The sequence below is a fragment of the Uloborus diversus genome, chromosome 1 (assembly GCF_026930045.1).
Source record: "Uloborus diversus isolate 005 chromosome 1, Udiv.v.3.1, whole genome shotgun sequence".
Lineage (NCBI taxonomy): Eukaryota > Metazoa > Arthropoda > Arachnida > Araneae > Uloboridae > Uloborus > Uloborus diversus.
The window spans coordinates 173,650,709-173,666,359 of record NC_072731.1 but is presented as its reverse complement, the minus strand read 5'-3'; the positions used below and the strand labels follow the sequence as shown (position 1 = coordinate 173,666,359).

At 34.4% G+C, this 15,651-nt stretch overlaps 1 protein-coding gene across 1 annotated transcript in view; it reads left to right on the top strand.

The window, feature by feature from the left end:
• The first annotated feature begins 231 nt into the window (after positions 1 to 231).
• The window catches only part of LOC129223168 (dCTP pyrophosphatase 1-like), a 33,505-nt gene continuing 18,085 nt past the window's right edge, over positions 232 to 15,651 (top strand). The window contains exons 1-2 of the mRNA XM_054857737.1: positions 232 to 418; positions 12,122 to 12,232. Coding sequence (XP_054713712.1) covers positions 303 to 418; positions 12,122 to 12,232 — 227 coding nt within the window. The 5' untranslated portion in view covers positions 232 to 302. The remainder of the gene's footprint in view (positions 419 to 12,121; positions 12,233 to 15,651) is intronic.

Sequence of the window (15,651 nt, the reverse complement as noted above, 5' to 3'; positions counted from 1 at the left end):
CCTCTTTCAGCAGCCATTGTCCGAAGGTCCAGTGAACTTTCTGCCGCGTGTGACGTCATGGAATATTTTGCTTTGTCGCATAAACTTCCTTTATGACGTCACATCAAATTATCCAATAGCATTTTGAGGTTTTCGGAGTTCAGTTTTGGTTATTACTCTAAGTAAGGAGTTGGCAACCGAGGTGCTCTTGAGCTAGTTTGCCGGTTCAATAACCACTGTTTGATGTAAACGGGAAATTTGATTTTGTTGTTTTGAATGTAGATTCGATAAAATTGTGATAAAGAAGAAAAACAAATTTCACTATGTCATCAGTATGCACCAATGAACTCACACCTTCCGTTCCGTCTGAAGATTCAGTACCAGTAACTGAGATCAAAAATTTGTTCTCATTCAGCTCTATACCTAATTTTGAAGATATGTGGGTATTTTCTTGTTTGGTCACTAAATTCTTAAAGCAAATTACGAAAGTTTCTGACCCCCCTCCCTCTCTTTGTCCTTTTGCGTTCTTCTAATAGAATAACAAAGATATGAAATAATTTCAAATGACAATTGTATGAGGTATAAACTGCTGTAGTTTTAATCGCAGAAGAAAACAGAAGTTAAATCACTTTTAATTCATTGGATAATTGTGAAGTTAAAAGTTTTATTTGCATCAATTGTTAGAAAACTGGTTTTTTCGAAAATGATGATGAGTAAAAATAATATTTTAATTATAGTTTAGGAAATAAGCACTATGTTTACGATATTGTTTTTTAATGCTCTAATACAGCGGTTCCCCCGTGGGCCGCGGACACTGATCAAGAATTTGAACCAAGACAAATCTTGGAGTCTTATTTTCAATTTTTTTCGAAAATTCACTTAAGTGCACTGTACTCAAAAGCTCTCCCTGGCTCATCGCCAATAATGAACTGTAAGATTAAAATGTTTCATATTTCTGAGGAACTTTTCCTATAATTGAAGATGAAATCTGAGAATTCGGAAACTCCTTTCTTAAATGAATATTGCCAATGAAACTTAGTATTAGCTTCAACTTAAAAATGATCTTTATTTGTTGAACTGGCATGACTAACCAGTAAATTGAGACACTTGGGGGGCTTTTCGAAAACCAACCTATTTGAATGAGACTTTTCACTGCAGTTTTTAAAAAATAATATAGAAATGTATCGAACGTTGTGAGTTATTTGAGACTAAACATATCCAGTTTCAATCCAGATATCAACTCCCTCAAAGAGGAAAAACAGCATCAAAAATCTCATGGAGCTTTAACTTAGATAACTTGTTTTTGAATTTTCTTACAGCTATACCAGCTAAGTGAATGCAATAAAGTTATTTTCTTTCTTAAAAAAATATTTTGAAAATTGGTTTTGTACAGTATATCTATACCAATGGCCAGGGTTGGCAAAAACCCGGGTTTTTTTAAAAAAGCCCATGGACCCAGGGTTTTTTGGGTTTTTTTAAATAAAACCCAAAAAAAAAACCAACTAAAGTTGGGTTTTTTAAAATAAATGTGGGTTTTTTTGTCTTTTTTAGAGAAAATGTGGGGTACTTGTAGCATATTGTAGCGTAAATATAGGGACAAAGTGCAAAAATTGTCTTCAGGTAAAAAAAGCTGGAAAACTAGTTAAAATTCAGCGTTTTCTGAAGAAAAGTATAAAAGATGAAAAAACCCAAAAATGGTGAAGTTTCAGATTTTTTAATTTTCATTATTACCAACAGTTTAGGCAAAGTCACTTCTCGAGTGATAAAATCTATTGTTCGTTTTTAATTACTATTTTTTTTTTTTTTTTGCATTTTACTTTATTGTATTTCATTTTGTTATGCAAAACTACTGTAGAACCTCAATTAGTTTAAATCCCTTTTTTACTGAATTCCAGCTTAATCAAGACATTTCTTTGAATTTTATGTTGCCTGTTTTTCTATTTCTGTCTACAGAGTGAGAAATATTAAAATTTTTCGTAAGATAATGAAAATACTGTACTTGTTCTGTTTTCTGTCGACCATTTGAAAAATCTGTTTATTTCTAAAAAAATATACCTTGTGTTTATTCGAGATTTGTGACGCGTTGGTTAGCAGAAAATAATTCACATGAAGCCTTTTAACTAGATTAATTTCCTCTGTACAATCTACAAATATTGAGAAAATCAGACGTGACAGGATTTGGTCAAGATAATTTGAGTTATTTATTGACCAGTTAAAGAAAAAAGTTAAATACATTTATTTAAAATCTTTGAAGTATTTTTTTAATGCTGTTAAGAGTTAAGAAATACTATTAAAGTTCAAAATTCATTTTTTTGTGTTCATTGTCTGTGGTGAAGAACAAATAAAAAAGAAGTTTTAATTGTAAAAATATTTAAATTAATTAATTTTTTAAAAAACTTCTCAGAAAATTTTAAAAAACCCAAAAGTGGGCTAAATAATGGGTTTTTTCAAAAAACCCATTGGGTCCAACCCAATTGGGTCCAATTCGGCCAACCCTGCCAATGGCGCACGTGAGGGAAGAAGAGGATTAACATCTCCCAGAACTCATGTTTTTAACCCACTTTCAATCCTAATAATGGTAAATCTATTTGCACCTAAAGACAGTTATGAGCAGATGCCGCCACCCCCCCCCCCTCCTCCCAGAAAGTAAATTTTGGCTGTGCAAGTAATATGTAGTTAGTGGGCCACAATGGTCTTTTCTACAAAACTGGTAGGCCTCACAACTAGAAAGGTTGGAAACTGCTGCTCTAATATCATTAAGCTTGAACTGAAATTATTGATAGCAGTTTTCAGTCTATGATGTATAAATGATGATGAAATTTAAGAATATATCTCTTCTTGGATGTTGCGGGGGTGGGGGAAACGGGGAGGAGAGAGAAACGTTACAGCTTTACGTTATGTGCTCTTTTTTTTTTTTGGTTCAATTTCTTACGTTAATCGTATCTTTTTCAATATGCCTACATGCTATGGTTATATGCTTGTCTTGGAAAATCATCCATAGATGAAAACTAATATCAAGCACACCCATATGGTTGCCATGGAGGGCTCAAGCCCACCCACCCCCCTATGAAATTATTTCCTTACTTTTAGTATTTTTTTTCTTTGCAAAAATGTACAAACATTTCTTCTTCAGCAATTAATGAATAAGTTATTTAAAATGTCAAATTTTAATAATTCGAATCTGTACTGAAATCGGTTTCTATGGGGAAAATATCCTACTAAACCATGAGGAAAATATCTGAGCCCCCGCCCCCCCCCCCTTTAAATTTTGCATATGGGCCCTTGCTTAATATGCACAAAGTCTAGTGATGGATTTACCATGTTGCAATTAGGTCCTTCTCCAGAAAACATTATTATTTTTGGTTTTGTTTTTTTTTACTTATACGATTAGAAAGTTTTTTTCTTAATTTTCATTTCAGGCGGGACTCAGATTTGAGAAAAGTTACATTGATTTAGTTTGAAGAGAAAGCTGAATTTGAAGTAAAATAAAAATAAGTACTAAAATAATATCTCAGAAAGGTAACAATAACGTTATTATTAAGCATACATCTCCCTTACATCCCCTCCACAGAGGGGAAGAAAGGATACCTGTTGGCTCGGGCTCAAGATTTTTAAAATGAGGGGTGAAATATAGGGTAAACAATATGGAGGGGACCTGTCAAAGTCGTTTGTGATGGGCCCCAAAATTTCTGTGCACGCCCCTGTCACTGATCAGGGTTCACTTCCTGCTGGTGAAACCTGTTTTTGTGGTGCTGTCATTGGGATATGAATTTAACAGGCTTTTGCATGATTTTTTAAAAACACTATTTAACAATTAATAGTTAATAACATAATTAGTAACAGTTAAATTGTGAATTTTAACCTGGTTCTTCTTATCTACCTAATTATCATGTTAGGTTATGTTTCGAGAACATTTGTAAGCAATATGTTTCTTTGTTAAGGTAGATGAATAAGGTGATTGACAACATATTGTTCACTGCATTGCTGTTGATTAGTTTCATCCGAAACTGTTCAGGCTCCCATTTAGAGTATGCTGTTCGGTAGTAGTCTCCATATCTCAATAAGGATATGTATTACTTAATTAGAAAGGGTTCCAAAGAGAGTTACTAGGCTAGAAAGAGGACTTTTAGATTTAGATTATCAAACTCGACTGAAAGACTTAATACGCAGAGCTAGATAATGTAGATGCACTTGCGCACACCGGGCGCGGATACATCCGCTGACGTGCGGATTAGGGTGGGCCGAAAAACCCCGATTTTCGAAATCGGTTTGCGGATAGGGCGGAATTTTGGCCAAATGGCTTCAACATGACGTAAAAAAAATTTCAGCTCGATCACTTAACTCCTTCTGCTGCCGCCGGAGCCCTAAAATTTGGTAAAAATGACCAAAAACTATGATTTTTTGACAATTTTTAAAATTAATTGGTTTCCTTAAATTGGTTTGCGGATAGGGCGGAATTTTGGCCAAATGGCTTCAGCATGACGTAAAAAAAATTTCAGCTCGATCACTTAACTCCTTCTGCTGCCGCCGGAGCCCTAAAATTTGGTAAAAATGACCAAAAACTAGGATTTTTTGACAATTTTTAAAATTAATTGGTTTCCTTAAATTGGTTTGCGGATAGGGCGGAATTTTGGCCAAATGGCTTCAGCATGACGTAAAAAAATTTTCAGCTCGATCACTTAACTCCTTCTGCTGCCGCCAGAGCTGTAAAAAACAACTTCCCCTCCGCAGACTTGGACTCGCCCAGCGCCAGCAGCGCAAATAACCGACGCATCTAATCTACTTCTCCTTTCCCGCGAAACAACTTTGGGCTCGTCTACGGAGCGCCAGTTAGACTTTCAAACTGCCATTGTTAGTTTCCTGAGGCGTTTGTTCCCTAGTGCTAGTATTAGGGTTTTTAACGTGCTCGCTCGTTAATTTTCTTTCCTGAAGTGGCGAACTACCGATGTTATCTGTGAAATAGCATACAGTTTTAGTGCATATTTTTAACTACCTTGAACAGAACATATGGCATCTTTAAATGTATTACGTTCACATGTGTTTCATGACATTATTGGGTCGCCCAAGGAACTTTCTATTTTAAAACTACCGACTGTAGAAGACGTTTTAAGGCATTACTTGTGGGAAAGAAATAAAAAAATGAGAGAGTTAGAATCTCGAAAGGAACCTTCTGCCAAAGAAATATCTTATGTTGTAGGTAGGAAAGTTGTGGATATTTGGACTATTGCTTCATTCGGTGACAAAGCAATCGTCAGTGAAAGGCGCATAGTTGCTATGATTTCGAAATACCTTGAACAGCTTCGTAAATTGCAAAAGTCTTCAAAAAAAAATTCTTCTTTTTCTAATGAACAGATTGCATCTTTTCAACGCTATGCAAAAAATAAGCTGTTTGACATAGCTGCGTGTAAATGCATCGATCCCGTTCTTCAATGCTCGTGCAAAAATGAAAATAAAGTACCTAAATTGGAATTGCCCTTTCTCCTTGATCAACGATCTGAGAGGAAAATGGTTGTTGAAAAAATTGACCATAAAGAAACCAATCGGCTCCGCAAAAGGCATAAACGTGATACAAAAAGAGAAGAGAGAGAATCAAAAAATAAAGAAACTAGTCAGCGAGATATAATTGTTCCCGATTTGAGTGAGCTTGAGGACGAGGAGCATGTTGTGCATAATCAAAGTGAAACGGACTCGGACACAGATTTTCAGCCATCGAGAAAGGTACAGCGATCAGTTTATGTTCCCGTGACACAACAGAGGTTTAAATTGCCCAATTTTTCTAGTGCAGTCTTCAGGACACAAACATCTAAAAGAGACGCTGCTCTTCTGGCTTCTTCTCTTCTTGAAGACATCGGGGTGGTGACCCCTGAAAATAAAGAAAAGGTTATTGACCCAAACAAAATTCAAAGGGAAAAACAAAGTCTCTCTAAACATATTTTAAAGGAGACTTCCACAACACTTCAGCAAAAGAAATTGAAGGCAATATATTTTGATGGAAGAATTGACAGCACGTTGGTGATTGAAAGGAAACAGGACGATACATATTATCGGACCACACAGAAAGAAGAACATATTGTCCTTGTTGAAGAACCTGAATCAAGGTACCTTGGACATGTAACTCCTTCTGCGGGTACGGGGAAATCTATCAGTAAAGCGATGCTCAGTTTCATTCGTGAACACAAAATGGACTTATCCGATATTGCTGTCATAGGATCTGATGGTACAGTAACAAACACTGGCCACACAAATGGGGTTATGTCGCTTATTGAGAAAGCCATTCAGAAACCTCTTCAAAGAATTATCTGCATTCTTCACACTAACGAATTGCCTCTTCGTCATCTATTTGAAACTCTTGATGGCAGAACAACAGGGCCAGAGACTTATCAAGGACCAATTGGAAAATTGTTATCAAATTGTGAAACCATGCCTGTTGCGAAATTTTCTCCAGTCTCAGTGCGCTGGATCCAGGATTTGAAATTAGAACAGGTACAAGATTTAAGTAGTGATCAGCAGTATTTTTTGGAAATCTGCAAAGCAGTGTCTTCAGGAAGGTGTCCCCAGCGTTTGGCCGAACTGAATCCGGGAAAATTGCATCACGCTAGGTGGTTAACAGCAGCAAGCAGAATTTTGCGTGTCTATCTAGCAACTAGCACTCCTACTGAGTCTTTAGTGACAATCGTAGCCTACATTATGAAAGTTTATGCATTAGTGTGGTTTTCAGTCAAGTGCAAACCATCGATTTCGGACGGAGCAAGACACCTTTGGAAGATGCTTTCTTTTTCTCGTTTCTTGGACGAAAAGGCTAGAATCGACTGGTGATAGATCCAGTCATCAGGAGAAACGCGTGGTTTAGCCACCCCGAAAATTTGCTCATAAGTTTCATTACGGACATTCACCCGAATATAAGACAACTGGGATGGCGAAGAATACTTAAAGCACGAACAAATTCGACTATGAAGTCTCCCAGAAGGTTTTGTGTTCCACAAAACCTCAAATTGGATGCGTCTTCATACACTGATATGATTGACTGGTCTGAATGCATTCTGACAGAACCTCCTCTCACGAAACATCTGAGCATAGAAGAGATCAAACACAACATACAGATGTCTGCTTTTCCTGAAGAAACCAGTAACATCATGTGTTATCCATCTCATACTCAGAGTGTAGAAAGGATGGTGAAGTTAGTAACAGAAGCTGCGTCTTTTGTGTGTGGATCAGACGCAAGGCACGGATTTGTGCTCGCCACTTTAAAATCGCGAAAGAAAATGCCACAATTTATATCAAAGAGTTCATACGTCACTTCACCGGAGTAAAAAGCTCGCCTCAGCTGTTAACTCAAGCCTCCTTGCAGACGTATAAATATAAATGGTATGTAAACACTAATTGAAAATAAATATTAAATAAGTTTCGCACTGCGAACTGTAATGTTACTTTTTGCCTATTTTAGTAATTTTTCAAAATTTTTTTGAGGATTTTATGACAAAATATATTTATAAATACTATTTATACTAACTTTACCATATTTTCTTCTTTTTTAAGCACTATAATTATTTTAGCAACATTTTTAGCAACTTTTTTTAAATTGTCAAAAAAATTCCCGTTTTCAGTCATTTTTACCAAATTTTAGGGCTCTGGCGGCAGCAGAAGGAGTTAAGTGATCGAGCTGAAATTTTTTTTACGTCATGCTGAAGCCATTTGGCCAAAATTCCGCCCTATCCGCAAACCAATTTAAGGAAACCAATTAATTTTAAAACTTGTCAAAAAATCCTAGTTTTTGGTCATTTTTACCAAATTTTAGGGCTCCGGCGGCAGCAGAAGGAGTTAAGTGATCGAGCTGAAATTTTTTTTACGTCATGTTGAAGCCATTTGGCCAAAATTCCGCCCTATCCGCAAACCGATTTCGAAAATCGGGGTTTTTCGGCCCACCCTAGTGCGGATACATCGCCACGGAGTTGCATGTGTCTGATAATCGTAAAAGCTCACTCTTTACTTCCAATTCGTTTTAAATTGATATTGTTTATTTAGATTGTAAAAATTAGTAACAGATAGTATATACACCCGAGCGTTCGGTGGATGTATTCGCTGCTGTGTGGATATAATTCCGGAAAATATGACAGCTTATGAATGCAAAGATATCTGCTAAAAGAAGCTTAGTTTTAGAATTTTGGAATTTAACTTAGATCTTTGCATTCATAGACTCACATAATTGGCATGAAAATTAGTTCCTTGTAACCTCAAAGCATATACAGTGAAACCTGTAAAGTTGACCACCCTCAGGGGTCTGGCCAGAGGATATTTGGATCTGTTAACGGACCCTTCACAAAAATCCGACCAACCAAAATGGACCCTTCACAAAATTCCGATCAAACAAAACGGACCTTTCACAAAATCCCGATCAAACAAAACGGACCCTTCACAAAATTCTGATAAACAAGATCGGATCTGTCACAAATTGTTTATTGAAGGAGCAAATCTGAAAGCAAAATAACGCATATTTCTGTGTATAAACCGATAATTTTTGGAACCTTTTTTTAAGTCAAATTAGAGGGATCAGCTTATACAAAATCGGCTAATTTTGAAAAAAAAAAAAAAAATTGGCACTCTTGGGATGTTCCTGCAAGCGATAAATAATTGCGGTACAGATGTGATATACCCCCCCCCCCTGGCGAGGATAGAATTTTTAGCTCATTTCGAAAATCGCCAACGTTGGCGATAAAACTTTTTCCGGTAGCCCTAGTAACCCTGCAGAATATACCTGGGAAGTACAGATGTGAACTAATTCTTTTCGCACGTGTGTCCGTGGAGGTAGGTGCACATATGTTCCGCTCTTAGAGGGATTTTACGACGTGGTGTTGTTTCGTGCAATATGCCTTACAGGAATGCTTATTTTGTGTTAGTTTAAATTCAGTAGTTGTGTTTTGAAGTAAAAACATTAGAAAATGCCAGTTTCTTCAAACTTGAAGGTTAATTAAAAGTTAACTCCAATGTGGTGTGTATCTGTAACGTGCCATTGTCATATGATGTATTGTTTTAGACTGAGTGTGAATATTTATACCATATAAAAAGGTAAGTTCTTTATTTTAGAATTCAAAAAAAAACCTCTCACTTCCAAAATTCTTTGTTTTTACAAATTCTTGAGGGGTTCTTGTAGTATACATAACTGTGACCATACTCCGACTGTAATGTATATTAACAGTCAGAGGGATAACGGACCGAGCGGAGCGAGGTCCTGGCGAGCCAGAGTAGTAATGAGACCGAGGCAGGGTCGGCGAGCCGAGGTCTCATTACGAAAGTACTATGAGACCGAGGGCTCGTATCCCGGAGAAATGATGAAAAAAAAATTAATGCATTAATTTCGACTTGTAATTAATACAATAATTTATTTCATTGTATTTTAATATGTTTACCATGAACCCCGGCCCTGTACATTTTTGAAGCATATATTCGTGATGTTTTTTGTTGTGTTTTTATGTCGTTTTTATATATATTGTGTTCTGAAGTGCTTTGATCATGTTTTCTTATCTGATTTTTTCCTGTTGGCGCTAAAAAAGCATCGCTAAGAACGATGTATGACATATGTCGTCATACATCGTTTTCTTGGCGACGCTTTCTTGGCGCCAACAGGAAAAAGTCGCCAAGGGTGGGGTATATCACATCAGTTCCATAATTGCTACTGCCAAATAAATATAATGGTTGTTTGTTTTATCACAGCTAATTAGCAGCGGTGTTGTTGTAAACTTTTCTGAAAAGGCATTGGTAAGCACTTTTCTCCGCTCATGATTTAATAAACAATAATAATATATATCTGTGAAATGAACTTAGAACTGCAAAGGGATAGTAAGGGTGAAGAAAAAATATGATCGCTTCAGATAGGGTTACCAACTTCAAAATTATCACCACTTAGCTTCTGGCGTTGAACCTTTATAATGACTTGATTAGAAAATATTCTCATCATTTTGCCAGCTTGTCAATATTTGCGTTTTCACGGTGCGGTGCGATGTTTAATTGTTATTTTGGGAGAAAATTATATGGGTTTTGTTTTTTGATGCTAACAAAGATGATTAACTTTGAATAAACTCTTTTAATTACCGTTTTTTTTTTCTTTAGATGTTTACATTTTGAAAAATGCAATCTTTAAACATCCGATATGAGAATTATATTTTGTTCTTTTTTCAAGCTAACTTCGCTTTATTAGGATTCAAATAAATGAAAAGTCTCTTTATTTCTGTTAGAACTCTCATTTCAAGTTTTTTTAAAGCAAAATTCCCTTTTCTGTTATGAGTCAAAAATTAAAATGCTGAATAGATGGTTTATTTTATTTTATTTTTTGGGTCAATTGTGTCCACAGATATTAATGATATGTTTATCATAGGACTCTAAAATGCAATTTTAAAATAGTTTTATCGAAAATATTTCTTTTACAAGCCGTTTTTATACTTTTGATGCCTTAACTTTGAGAATTGCGATTTCTTTGCATCCGCTATGGTAATCCAATTTTTCGAATTTTTGATGATTATTACGCTTTGTTAAGAGGTACACAATTGAAATATCTTTTTATTCTTGTTAAAATCACGGAATTTATAAGTTTTAAATGAAATGCTGTGCTTTTTAAGAGTGTCTTGGGTCAAAAAGTTGAATGCTGAACCCTATTCTGAATTTTATTTTATTTATTTATATTTTTGTTACAATTATTTTAAGTACTGTACAGAAATATATCTAGTATAATTTAACATATTGTAGAATGGTATATAAATATTGATGCTTGAAAGAGCGATGCCCCCCCCCCCCCCCCCCCGCCAAATATCAGAAAAAAAATCCAGAATGATTTTTTCGACGTAGAAGAGGAAAACACTCAACTTCAGGTTTAATTGATGCAGTTTGTGCCATCTCTAAATTCTAAAATTTCGTTTTAACAAAAAAAAAAATATTTTTTGCGAAATTTTTTGATTTTTCACAAAATTATTCATTTTTTACAAAATTATTTGATTTTCCACAAAAAATGGACCCTGTGAAAAATCCTGGACAGACCCCTGACCCTTGTAAGTTGATCACCTGTCTAAGTTGACTGCTATTTTCATGCACAGAATACAATCTATATCATATAGTTCTACCTCTATAAGTTGACCACTAAAGTAGTGCACCGCAAGTGTTCAACTTACACGGGTTACATTCTTCACTGTACTTGCAATTATTTGCAATTTTGTGCTTTATAACGTTGTTTTAGCCAATGAACTTTTACAAAATGTGTTTATTTTTTATGATTCAAAATGTTTTTTTTTTGCATGATAGACAATTATTAGCTTGCAGACACTTTTGAGTTGCATGCGCAGATACACTCCCCTTTGTGAAAATTGCAACAACATGAAGGACTTACACGAGTGAGCTGAAAATTGCAGGAAATGTAAATTAGGACATGATATGCAAATGATTAGAATTGCAGACCGGTAGCGCATGCGTATGCTGAGCAGCGCCCTCTGAACGGCGGATGTAATATTGAATAATGCATAAAGCAGAAAGTAAAATTGTTCGCATGAATATATTGTACGTACTACACTTAAGAAAAAGGGAATTTGAGATTGGTGGAGAGTTAAAAATTTGAAGATTAATGTAATTGTTTTAAAAAATGCGATTTTATCACATACAATGCTCCAAACTGCGCACCGTCCAAAAGAACGGTCGTTTATTTTTTAAGTGAACGAACCGATCCATTAATTTTAAGGATTCATTCTTTTTGACCAGTTCGTTCATGAACAACACATCCCTACAGCTCAATAATACCAAATAAATAATCTTTAAGTTAATATTACATGGTAGTTGCAATTATCTCTTTAATATTTAAAAAAAAAACGTAGTTTTCAACTATCACGTTGTTGGTGCAAATGAGTGATATATGTACATTATAATATAAGTCTGTAATCATAATCAAAATCATAATCAGCATATTATGATCGTAATCAATTATATTTTCTACCTAATTGGATAGTTGCTGTAATCTTAATTACGTTTTGACAGACGATTATAATCGTAGCCGTAACCCCCCTTTTTTGTGCCCGTAATTATAATCGTAATTGATTACATTTCCTGGTAATTGACTCCAAGCCTGGTTGCTTCTATACTAATCAAAGATTTCTGGTTCTTTCTGCAGCCGTAGACTTCAGGCCAAGTTTTGTAGAGAAAGGAACTGGGATCAATTTCATCAACCAAGAAATTTACTATTGGCACTTGTTGGAGAAGTTGGTGAACTAGCTGAACTGTTGTAAGTATTGCATTTTGGTACTATGAGCAAATTGTTTAGTATTTTCTTTCTTTGTTGACCTTTTTTTCTTTGTGTCTTACTTTTTTGTCAGAAGCTTAATATGATGTGATCCTACCTCCAACCGTCCCCTGATAAAGAAATTTTATGTAACGCTCTAAATTCCCTTCCCTGCTCCTCCGTATTTCCTTGAAAAGATAAAAAAAATGACCAGAAACTTGCATTTAAGCCAAGTTCCTCTTTGGGAGCCATGCAGATACAGGACTGCCACTGGCAACTATTGCTACTTTTTTGAAGTACATGTATAGGCGACTATTACAACTATTTTAGCCAAAAGCTATTATTTTGAAATAAATTTTAAAAAATTGTGACCCTTTTAGAGAAAATGTAACTAAACAGGGGTCTGGCCAGAGGAAATTTGGGTCCGTTAACGAACCCTTCACAAAAATCTGATCAACCAAAACGGACCTTTTACAAAATCCTGACCAACCAAAACGGACCTTTCACAAAATCGCGACCAACCAAAATGGACCCTTCACAAAATTCGGATAAACAAAAACGGATCTTTCTCAAATTGTTTATTGGAAGAGCAAATCTCAAATCAAAATAACGCAGCATATTTCCAACGATAATGTTTGGAACCTTTTTTAAAGTTAAATTAGAGGTATTAACTTATACAAAATCTGCTAATTTTGCAAAAGAAAAAAAAAGCGCTCTTGTGATGCTCCTGGCTTCTGCAAGCAGCGATAAATAACTACTAAGGCCAAATAAATATAATGCTTGTTGGTTTCTATGAAAGAAATTAACAGCTGAAGTCAGTTTGGTTTATAATTTTGCTTGTTTGTTTTATGCAGCGGTGTTGTTGCAAACTTCTCTGAAAAAGTCAGTTGTAAGCACTTTTCTCCCCATTCATGATTTAATAAACAATAATATACAGCGAAATGAACTTAGAACTGCAAAGGATAGTAGGGATGGGGGGGGGAATGTGATCGCTTCATATAGGGTTACCAACTTTAAACTTATCGCCACCTGCCACCTTAGCATCTGGCGGGCGATGTTTAATTGTTATTTTGGGAGAAAGTTATATGGGTTTGATTTTTCGATGCTAAAAAGGATAATTAATTTTAAATAAACTCTTTTATTTATTTTTTTTTTCTTTAGATGCCTACATTTTGAAAAGGGCAATCTTTTTTATATTCGATATGAGAATCATACTCTATTATTTTTTTAAGCTAACTTCGCTTTATTAGGATGCAAATAAATGAAAAGTCTCTTTATTTTTGTAACAACGCTTATTTTAAGTTTTTAAAGCTGAATTCAATTTTCTTTTATGAGTCAAAAATTTAAATGCTGAATCGATGGTTCAATTTTTATTTTTTTTTTATTCAACTGTGTCCAGACATTAATGATATGTTTATCATAGGACTCTAAAGTGCAATTCTAAAATAACTTTATCAGAAATCTTTATTTTACCAGCCGTTTTTATACTTTTGATGTTTTCAGTTTGAGGATTGCGATCTTTTTGCATCCGCTATGGGAATCTGATTTTTCGAATTTTCGATGTTTTGTACGCTTTGTTAATAGGTAAACAATTTGTTTTTATTTTTGTAAAAATCATGGAGTTTATGAGTTTTAAACGAAATTCTGTGCTTTTTAACAATGTCTTGGTTCAAAATGTTAAATGCTGAACCCCTGCCTGAATTTCTTTATTACAATTATTTTAAATACTATACATATAACATTTCTAGTATAATTTAACATAATGTAGAATGGTAAATAAATATTGATACTTGAGGGGTGCCCATCTCCCAGACAGCAATGCCGCCCTCCCGTACCCCAATACTCAAAAAACACTCAAGAATGATATTCTCAACAGAAAGGAGGGAAAACACTCAACATTAAGTGTCAATGATGCAGTTTGCGCCATCTCAAAATTAAAAAATTTCGTTTTTACAAAAAAAAATTTTTTTTTTTTTTTGCAAAATTTGATTTTTTACAAAAATAATTAATTTTTCACAAAAAACGGACCCTGTGAAAAATCCTGGACAGACCCCTGCTAAAATACAAAAAACTGTTTAATTTTTTTTATTTATTTTTTTTTTGTAAAACAAATAAATTGGAAATTGCTGATTATTTTATCTCCTATTTTCCAAAAAAAGTTTTAAAATCTGGAATGTTTTACTACAATTATTATTTTAAAATAAGCTTTTTAAAAAGGAGGGAAATGAAATGTAATAAACATATTCCCACTCAGAAATATGTGAGGATCATATTTTTGCACAAAAGGTTTTCATTTTGAGATCAGTTTTGTAGATGGGTATTTTTTGCAATTGTGGCTGTTGGAAAAAATTAATTTCTGCTACTACTATTTTTCTTAACTGTTGTTTGCATTCTGAAGATATGTCAATAGAATTTCACTTTTTAATTTCTTATAGCTTTATTACATTAATTTTTTGAATGAGCTCTAATTTGCTCTCAATTGGCAATATCGCGAATGCAGCACTTCTATTTCTTTTTGTGTAATCAGTCTTTTACTGTTTTTAATTTACAATCAGGCAAGAAAAAATTATACCAGATTGTGTCAGTATTTGTTTATTTAGTATTCCTGATTTTCAGTCTTGCATAATATAGACGAACGCGCGAACGGCGTTCGCAGAAAATTTTTGACTCTGCAGAAATTTTTTTTCAACTTGGTAATGTTGATTTAATTTTTTTTTTTTAAGGGGAATTTTTAAGAAAATCCCAGAGTTTATTTCTGTGAAAGCCTCTCTCCAAAAGTCTCTTAAAGCACATGTGTAAAAAAAATAATGGTTTTGGCAGTTTTCTTCAGTTGGTGAAAAATAAGCAAACTATATGTTATTGTAAAAAAAAAAAGAATTAAAGCACCTTTTTTTTGTCTCTTTCATATTTGAATATAAATTTAATATTTTATTCAAGGATGAGTTAGGGAAAATAATTATTTGCAGAAAATTTTCCAGTTAGGATTTGTGTTCGCAGAAAGCTTTTCATTTTATCTAAGTCTGCTGATTTTGCTGAAGCTTAGGAAATGTTGGTTAAAAATTTCTTTTTTTCAAAGGTTGTTTGGGGAACATTTTCGAAAAATTTGTCCTATGTATAGGTCTAGGCCCTTAGCTGTGAGTAGTTCTGCTTGGATACCATGCAGCCAAAATATTTCTATTTACTGAAATATCATTGCATTATTATAGTGCTGCCCAACCGTCAGTCTATAAAGCTGATACAAATTTGCTACTAAATGCTCAGAAATTGGTTTCTGGACATCAAATGCAATTAATAAAATAAGCTTTATAATGATAACAGCAATTTTTTAGTTCGTTTTATATACTCTTCTATGTTTTCCTACCACATGTGGTGTATAGAGAGCTCTGTGCTGCTACTCAGATAACTGGTTTCTTAGTGTATTT